This window comes from Pezoporus occidentalis, unplaced genomic scaffold, assembly GCF_034315485.1.
Source record: "Pezoporus occidentalis ecotype Australia unplaced genomic scaffold, CSIRO_AGI_Poc_V1 ctg54, whole genome shotgun sequence".
NCBI classification, from domain to species: domain Eukaryota; kingdom Metazoa; phylum Chordata; class Aves; order Psittaciformes; family Psittacidae; genus Pezoporus; species Pezoporus occidentalis.
In genome coordinates this window covers 4,425,996-4,435,515 of record NW_026915877.1, presented here as the reverse complement: position 1 = coordinate 4,435,515, position 9,520 = coordinate 4,425,996, and the positions used below count along the sequence as shown (strand labels likewise).

Below are 9,520 nucleotides of genomic sequence, written 5' to 3'. Positions count from 1 at the left end.
TAATAACGTTTTAATTAAAATAGTTTGTAACTTTTTCCTTACAGTTTTTGCACTTGAAGGAGCAGCACTGCTGTGCCCATTGAGGAGTCTTCAAAGGACATGTTTTAAGAAAGAAATGTCTTAAATGCCTTTGCTGGCAAACAGTCAGTACCCCAGATGAGAAAACAACTGCTGAAGTGCACTTCATCATAAAGCAACTTCTAAAGAGCAGGTAAGTGTCGGGTAGAATTTCTCTAAGACCCGTTGAAGCCCCATGGATCCATCAGTGGACGGTGAATCTCTGACCCCTTGTGCTCAGCTGCCCAGGAAAATGTCAGCTCCACAGCCCTGACCTGTCTACTGAGGACTTGAATATACATGATTGCACTCAGCATCTTGAGTTATAGCCTTCCTCGTGATCATCCTGAACCTTTGGGAAAAGAAGAAGCATCTCATGGGCTCCTGCCTCACGGCTGAACTGCCTCCATTCAAGGCCACCTTTAGCCAAGCCGCAGCACTGGAGCATGCTGCCTTGTAAAAGAGATGTCTCCACCTTTTATTTATTTTTTTTTTTTTTTTTAAACTTGAGTTTGTTTAAATTTTTATTCAGGTGCTTAATGCATTTTTTTTCCCCTAACACAATCTGCTATGACAAGTCTATCTGGGACTTGAGAGAGAGAGCTGTGCTTGGGTAAGGTGGGGCTACCTCAGCCAGATACCCCTTCCATGCTACCACTGTCTCTTGGTGGGTGTGCTTGCAAGGACAGGAGGAGACTCCGGGGGGCTTCCAGCAACTCCACCTCCTCACAGAGCTGAAATCAGGGCTGCCTTTTCCACTACGCAAGCTTCAGCTCCATCAGCACATTGCAACACGCCTTGTCAGACGTTTTATACAAACCCAATAACACAGCAGGCTCCTGCTGCATGTGATGGCTCCTGAAACTGTTTTTTTGCGCAGAGGCACAGCAAGCCAGTGGCATACTGAGGAACGCATGAATACGCACGTCCCACGTGGTTCACGCAGAAGAGTACTTTTCTAATATGAAGATGTATTTCTTTGTGTCATGTCCATATCCAATTTTTACAGCTGTCTCCCTCTTTCTCATTAATTACCTCCATCCCAGTGGGCAGCCAAATTACATGCCAAGATAGTTCAGAGAGAGCCTGTTGGCTCTATTGAGTGAAAAGTAAGTTAATATATTAATTTACATAATAGCAATCTTTTGGGAACAAATTATCCTTTGCAGTGTATCAGTCCAGGTACTGTGACAGCCCTGTCAAGCAGCACTTACAGACGCAAAGGAGCTAATAATCCTACAGCAAAACAACAGTGAACTTCTTGAAGAGGAGAACCACTGCCTCTCCAAGGCTGGGATGTCTTCATCAGCCGTCCAGTCCAGCAGCAGGGAAGAAGGAGCTGACAAACATGAGCCTCAGGGCTTGGCAGAGTGGCAGGAAGGCAGACGCCACCAGCATCCCTGCGCCCTGATCATGGATTTTGCCATTTCAATGAGTGTGCCTAGGGAGCATGCATCCCTCAGGCATGCACAAACCACCTCAGCAGCCCATTGCAGCTGCACTTGCATGTTTACACAATCTGGATTTTAGACTGTAAAATAAATCAGCCATCCTTCATCTCAGAGGCTACCAGGTACGCATGGGAATGGTTCGAAGCTGCACCAGGGCAGGTTTGGACTGGCCATGGAGAAGTATTTCTTTGTGAGAGGGTGGCCAAGCCCTGGAACAGGCTTCTTGGAAGGGCGGTTGGTGCCCCAAGGCTGTCAGTGTTGAAGGGGCATTTGAACAATGCCCTTAACAATATGCCTTAGTTTTTGATCAGCCCTCAAGTGGTCGTGCAGTTGGACTAGATGACCATTGTAGGTCCCTTCCAACCGAAAAAAAACCAAACTCTGTTCTCTGTTCCCTTCTATTCTACATCAGTCTGGCATCAGTGTACCACCATTTTCTTTCAGCAGTCGTATCCCTGTTTATGTCATCCTCACCGTGAACTGAATCAGACCCTGCAAATTTATGGGGTTGTTTTCCACACATTCATTATTGGTTACTGCACTTTCTCTAACAAAATGGAGGAGAAGAAAGTTGTGAATATTTATACTCCAGAGGATCCTGTTGTGAGATATTAGCTCTGCTGACGGCATGAGTTCTCAGCTGGAGACCAGGATGAAAGAGGTTCTGTTACAAGCCTTGCCTGAAATTAAAAAAAAACTCATAAAAATCACCTGTCTGTTCTCTTCATTAAGCTCGTCTGATGAAGGCCTCAGGGGAGCTGATCAACATGAGTATTTTTCCACATCTAAGTAGAATAAATACACTTAAAATCAGTCACCAAATGAGAGTGTATTTATAGCTAATTACCAGAGGAATACACCCGGAATGGAACAGAGTGATTTTCATACATCCGTTGACTGGCATGTTTTATAAATACACAATTTCTCACTGCCTCAGATAAAGTAGTTTAAAGACTGAATCTTGTTTTCATTGCCTTGATTAAAATAGAACAAATTAAGATAATAAGCAAAGTGAAAATGTAGAAAATAAGAAAAAAAATCAAATCTGCATTTTTCTGAAGTTTCCCTGGGAAGAACCCTGGGCATTTATTAGGCACTGTAATTCCTCGGATGAAGTGTGCTGGTGGCGGGGGGCTACAGGCAGGTACCTTCCCTCCCCACTGCTGATGCTTTCTGTGGGAGAAGAGACAAGTTCCCCTTAAGTACTGAATTACACCCTGCTTATCACAATCATACATTAAATATTATTTTTAGCCTATTTTTAAAACATATCTTTTAAATAGTGTTAATTGGAGCTCTGAGACCCAGTGAGGCACAGGCCAGCCAGTGAGGGAGCAAGGGCTCACTGCTGAAGGGGCTGCTTCAGCAGGTAGGGCAGCCCTCCTGCACCTCTTGCACTGTGCATCTTTCCAGGAGTCACAATAACTAGGCTAAGTTTCCTCTTTCTCTATCCTGAAGCTTTACATTAATAAATGAAGCATATACTGCCTCCAGCACTCATAGGCAGGTGGTTTAGTTAAGGCAAGTCCCAGCAGCACAGAATTACACCAAAATAAACACAACCTGAAAATATGAACACACGCAAATCCCCAGAGTGGGTTTTGGGTGCAAGGGAAGCCACAGTGACATTTAACCCAGCTAACCCAGAATCTCAGCTGTGCCAGTGTATCCTAAAGCCTACCATAACCTGGCAAGGCAGGCTGCACTTCTTGGTGTCTCTCGGCAGTCCCCAACTGGGGATGCAGAAGCTCCACCTTGGCCAAGCCAGAGTACCCTTCTGCTGAGGAATAGACACGTCCCCCCTCCAGCAAGAGCCCCATAGAGGACACCCCATGCCCCCATCACTTTTCTCACTGACACTTCAAAACATCATCACAACAAATTAAGCATTTTTCCCCACCTGGAAACTCCCTGAAGAAGAGCTGTGCTGTGATCCTCCTCAAGAGGGTCCCCCCACCACTCACCCTTCAAGGCTGGCAGTGGTGCTTGCTGGCAGGCATAGAAAAACTTCCTCTTTCTGGGAGTAAGAGATAAGGAATAATGCGAATGCCCACAGCTGTGGAAACTCTTGGGCAGCCCTTTGGGGTTGCGCTTGGTGGTTCCTCAGTGTTATCCACAAAGTGCAGGATGTACACCTGCATCACCCAGGGATGGGAAGGCACCCTGTGCTGTGCTGGCATCTCAAGCATCAGTATGTAGGAGCTACTCACCAGCACATACCTTGGCAGAGGTTGGTGCCGGCTGTGTTGTAAGCTCAGGGAAACTTTCATGAGTGTTGAGTGATTATAAAGGGCAGTGCTGGTGTGGGCTGTACCTCACTCAGGGCAGTCAGCAGGAGACTCACCACCAGCTGAGTTGCACCACTGCTCAGTCCTTATGCAGCACTTTGAGCCCTGGCATGGGCTGTCCCCAGTGCGAACATCTCAGAAGCCAGAGAATAAAATGTCACAGTCATGCAATATTCATCACAACCAAAACCCCAAATAAGGATACATATGAAGTGCATGAAACAAGAACAGGAGAAAACAAAACATCCACCATGTCCCTGGAACTCATTTGTTGGTCTCAATGCAGAAATATCGGCTCACTCCACCAGGTCTTGCCCTGTGGGGCACCAGCAAACCCCCAGTATAACCGCCTGGCTAAGCACCTCAAGACATTTGTTGATGCTTAGGGAGAAGGCGAGAAGTAAATACCCATGCATAGCTGGGGACACCTCCCCTCGCAGCCTGCTTGGCTACAAGGATTTCTGAAACCCTTCAGCTGAGCTCAAAGCAGAGTTTAACAGTGACTCTCTGATGAACATTGTGCTCTTCTCAGACATCACAGTGTTGAAGAGACCACCTGAATTTGACCTGTTCAGGTTTTGTTGGGTTTTTCTCCTGCATTAGCTTTGAGTCTAGTAATACACCCTGTTTGATTAGTGACATAAATCTGAAACCAAAAGAAGGTATGCAGAGCTTTGCAGTACCTAAGCAAGTCTTACACAGGCACTCTGATGATTTTAGAAAACAGATTTCTGCCCCTGGGAAGGAGAAGCAGGAGGAGACAGGGCTTCCTGGAGCTGTTGCATCTGTGTCTGTGCCCATGGCCATGCTCGTGGCTGTGTCCATTGTTGTGCCCACAACCATGTCTATGCCCATGCCTATGCCCATGCCTGTGTTGGTGGCTGTGTCTCTGCCTGTGTCCAAGTCTATGTCAGAGCCCTTGTTCATATCTGTGTCCACGTCCACGTCCATGCCTGTACCCGTGTCAAAATCCATATCTGTGTTTGTGTTCCCGCCCATGTCCCCACCAGCGTCCATGTTCACATCCCACGTCCCTGCTTATGCCATGTCCGTGCCTGTGCCCGTGCCGCATCCTTGCCCGTGCCCGTGCTCGTGTCAATGCCCATGTCCCCTTTCGTACCCGTGTCCCCGTGTCCCTATCCCCTTCGCGGTGCTAGTGCCCGCGGTGCCTCCCGCCGCACACACTAGGTGTCACTGCGCGACCTGCAGTGGGGCCTCGAGTCCCGCCGCCCGGCTCCGCGCACCGCAATCCCGCTCCGATCCGCTCCTAGCCAGCTCCGGGCGGACTCTGCTCGGATCGGGGCAGTGGCACAGAGCAGTGAAGCTGACCTTCCGCTGGGGGCACGCCCAGCGCACGGGGCTCCGGGGGGCACCTCCACCCCGCAGCGACTCGTCCTGAGCGGGATTTTCAGGGCATTCCCTCTCCCAGACACTGCTGTCTCCCGGGGACTCTGGTCTATCCATCCCGACCCGTCCCATCCCATCCCCATGCCATCCAGACCCCAACTCCATCTCCCTCCACACCCCTATCCCAACCCCGACCCCATCCCAATCCTGACTCCAACCCAAATCGCCCACTAGGATGGGGGCTGTCTCACAGTTGAGTTTAGGGTGCCCCCAGTCCACAAACAGCCCTGGTGTCCCCCAAACCTACTGTGAACCAAGAAGGTGTAACGGCCCATGAGTGAGCAGTGAGGCTCTGCATGGCCAGGGTGCTCGGGCTCCCCAGTGTGAGGGGCTCAGGGCAGTGTTGCTCCCCCCGGCCCCCGGCAATGCCACCCTCATGGAACTGGAAGGAATGGGCCAGAAATAGTCCTCATGGTCTGGTTTCTCCCACACTGCCACATACACCCCACAAATCCCACTTAAGGCACTGGAGTCCACCACCTCCTCCAGCCCCAAGCACAATGAGCCAGAACTGCGTCATTTCTTACACATTATCTTTGCTCACATCAGTACAGAGCATGGCCAAAATGGACAGCAATTTTCTCTCCCTCCATTTCCTGTGTTTGCTCCACATCAAAACATTGTAAATGAGAACATTCTTTTCCATCTGGTAGTTCCACAAAATATTTTTTAATTCGCCTACTATTTCTTGGTGTCTTCCTGCCTTCAGTTATCTACCAACCCAGAGAAAGGGAGAAGCATGACCCATTCCCTGAGCCCTTGCATGCAAGTACCCTGTGCCCACCTGGCACTGCACTGGCTGAAATCTGTATCCCCAAAGTTTTTAGCAACTTTTTTCACTGGGCAAGATGAAATACACTTTATTATTCAAGGCTAATCCAACTCCAGTTTTCAACTCATAAGGATAAAACCAACAAAAACAATGGCAGGGACTTTAAGAGGTTAAATTTCACATCTTGCCTTCATCCGGCTGTGAAATTGCAGTGGCAAGGTCTGAAAAACATACAGTTATGTTTGCTCAGACTAAGGCTCACTCTTTATATTGTTTCCTTATCACTGAAAACTAATAAAGATGAAATCTCAGTGTCAAAAGTCACTGCATACGTGAACAGAGATCGTGTTCGCCACAATTTCTCGCTTTTGTACATATTGGCAGAACCACTGCCATGGTGCTGAGACTCACTCATTAGATAGCATTTCCAAAGCACTTTAAGTTTTGGATTTGCAAATGATTAATACACAGAAAACTTGTGAGTGGTCCGCAGAGCACGAGTGGGTAAGTGGATCCAGCTCTCACTCTCAGCCACTGACTCTTCATAGCTGAAAGTATATGCAGGACTTTCCTGACATACCTTAGGCATGGGATCCATTTTCCTGACATAACTTAGGGACAGGATCCATTTTCCCACGTGCTGCTGAGGTATGCCGAGACCTGGTGAATGGAGAGGAGCAGGAGCGGCAGACCCCAACCCCAGTGCCTGCTGCTCCCGCTGGCTGCTTTGCACAAGGGGAGAAGGCAGAGAAACTGCTCACTGCAAAAAGGAGCCATGCAGAGTTTGAACATCCCCTCCAGCATTTCACTCTGGCTAAAATAACTCCCAGCACCCCTGTTGCTAATTAGAATTAATACTACATTCTTCCTCCAACAGTAGAAACAAAATGTTCCTGCCATGTCCGATCTGATAAGGCTGTAAGGCTCCTCCAGCACCACTTCGTAGGTGGGCTGCTCTCAGCAGGAGACTCTGCCAGCCTTCAGGGAGGCAGAGGGCTCTCCAGGGAGGTGACCCATACCCCTGCATGGGGACTGCCACCACCAGAGTCCTGTGCCAAAGGAACGGGGTACATCAGGACCAGGACATAATGAACAGGTTACATCAGGACTTTGGATGATTGCGTCAGTTAACAAAACATCTATCACACTAAGATGAATTAGTTGCAAAGGGTACAGAAAACATCCATGCCTGGCCTCGACCTCCCTGCTAGTTCATTCCCATGAGGATCAATCCTGGACGGTGTAAAGCGCAGCATGGCCATCGCATCCCACACTGCCATGGGCAGTGTTTGCTTGCAGCCCCTGGCACATCCCAGCACACAGATTCCTCTGGCTGTTAGCGATCACTAAATCTTAATTCAAGCAAAGAGAGGGCAGGGTTAACAACAGCCGCTGCTGCCTGCTGCTCGCAGCTCCAAGCTGTGCCTACATCCACATCCTCTGTTCGGAAATATCCCAAGTCATCGCTTGGCTGGAGGCACCAGAGCAACCATCCTGCCCATCACCAGCCCGGCAGATGCACACCCAGCCCACGGCCCTGATTTGCCATAAACCTCTGAACTGCAGATGGGTGAAGTGGCTGCACCAGCAGCAGCAACAAGGTGGTCCCTCACGTGAACGAAGCCCCTGCCATCCCCAGGCACTTGGATGCCTCTGGGGAAGCAGCTTTGGTACCCAGGGTGCTTGGGCACATCCCCAGGGCTGGGCAGTGGGGTGCAGAGGCACACAGCCCATGTGCCCCCCAGGTTGCCACTCCTGTGAGTGCAGCCCCAGTGCCACCCCAGGTTGCCACTCCTCCAGTTGTCACCTCTCCTGAGCACGGTGGCCTGCAGCAGCACATGGAGAGGCACAGCTCTGAAAAACAATGGCCGAACCTCCAATTAAAAGAGACCAGAGGGCTGGGGAGGGTAAGGTTCAACCAGCTGAGCTCACAGGTCCCGACATGGCTGGGCTGGCTCTTGCTGTAGTCCAAGGACAGGCACTGCGCCCTGCAATGCAGAAACTGCCTCCCCAAAATATGTTCCCCCCCAAAAAAAAAAAAAAAAAATCCAGAAAACCCATGTCCTCAAACTTACTCCCTTAAAAACCCACTTGGAAAATCCTGCTCTCCCCAAATCTGACCTCTGAAAGTCTGTTCCCCCAAAACCAGTCCCCAGATCCCACTCCCCAGATCCCACTCCCCAGGGAGTCACTCCTCAAGGCTTGCTCCCCTGGAAAACGTCCACTCCCGAAACCTGGTTGCCAAAAGCACCTGCTCAGAGCCCACTGGTAAAAAGCCTGCTCCCCCACCGAAGCTCCTCACACCCACCCCTCGCTCCTCCACCGCCCCCCCTTGCAACTGCCCCTCCCGCCCCTCCGCTCCCGAAGCCCCTCTCCCCCCTCGTTCACTAAAGCCTCTCCCCTCCCTCCTCCCCTCCTCGGCCGCTCTCCCCGCCCGGGCGCGGCGGGGCGGAGCGGAGCGGGGCGGCAGGGGGCGGCGGGCGGAGCGGGGAGCGCGGAGCCTCCGCAAGCGCGGGGCAGCGCGGGGCAGCGCGGAGCGGCACGGCTCGGCTCGACTCGGCACGGCCCGGCCCGGCCCGCCTGCATGCGGCGGCGGCGGCGACGGAGCGGCCGGGCGGGATGAACGGCTCGGAAGCGGGCGGCGGCACGGCGGCGGCGGGGCTGCTAGCGGGCGCCGGGAGTGCGGCACTGGAGCTGGAGCGGGCGCTACGCTGCTGTACCGCCGCCTCCGTGGTGACCGACGGCGGCGGGGCGGCGGCGGCGGACGAGCGGAGCCTGTACATCATGCGAGTGGTGCAGATCGCCGTCATGTGCGTCCTCGCCCTTACCGTCGTGTTCGGCATCTTCTTCCTTGGCTGCAACCTCCTCATCAAGTCCGAGGGAATGATCAACTTTCTGGTCAAGGATCGGCGCCCGTCCAAAGAGGTGGAGGCGGTGGTGGTGGGGCCGTACTAACCGCCTCGCCGCGCCGCGCCCCGCTCCGCGCCCGCCCATCCCGACGGCGCGGCCCCGGGGGAGGCAGGCCCGGGCCCCCGCTCCTAGATGACTGCACAGCGGCCATCCTCCGTTCAGACGTGACTGTTTGGTCTGTTGTTTTTATTTGATTTTATTCCTCCTTAAACACAACAGCAAACGAGCCCCGAGAGCCCGAAGCCGGTGAGACGTGCGGGGCTGCCCGGCGTGCGCGGTCCTCGGGGCCGCCCGCCCCGGCTTGCGGGGCTCCGAAGTAAAACCGTGCTCTGATGGCAACAGGTCTGGGTTTTCTTCTTCCGTTCGCGTTAACCGATGCCTCGTATCTTCGAATCCCGGGCGCCGTGGTGGGGGGAGCTGGGAGGCGCCCGGGGCGAATCCGCGGAGCTCGGGGGGAGCCGCTGCCCCGTGTCCCAGCCTCGCGGGTTTTTGCCTTGCAGCTGTGCTAGAAGTTGCGTGCGTGACTGCTCTTCCAGCCGCCGGGGTTGCCCGAGCCCGGGGGAGACGGCTCCCGTGCCCCGAGCCTGGCGGGATGTGCACGGTACGCGGCGGCAACCGGCTCTCCCCGCCGTACC

The 9,520-nt window shown here is 52.6% G+C and overlaps 1 protein-coding gene across 1 annotated transcript; it reads left to right on the top strand.

Annotated features, from left to right (window-relative positions):
• Nucleotides 1-8,502: 8,502 nt before the first annotated feature.
• On the top strand, nucleotides 8,503-9,224 carry RPRM (reprimo, TP53 dependent G2 arrest mediator homolog). The gene has a single exon (XM_062637823.1). It carries the CDS (start codon nucleotides 8,595-8,597, stop codon nucleotides 8,928-8,930), a length of 336 nt encoding a protein of 111 aa, XP_062493807.1. The 5' UTR covers nucleotides 8,503-8,594; the 3' UTR covers nucleotides 8,931-9,224.
• The last annotated feature ends 296 nt before the right edge of the window (nucleotides 9,225-9,520 follow it).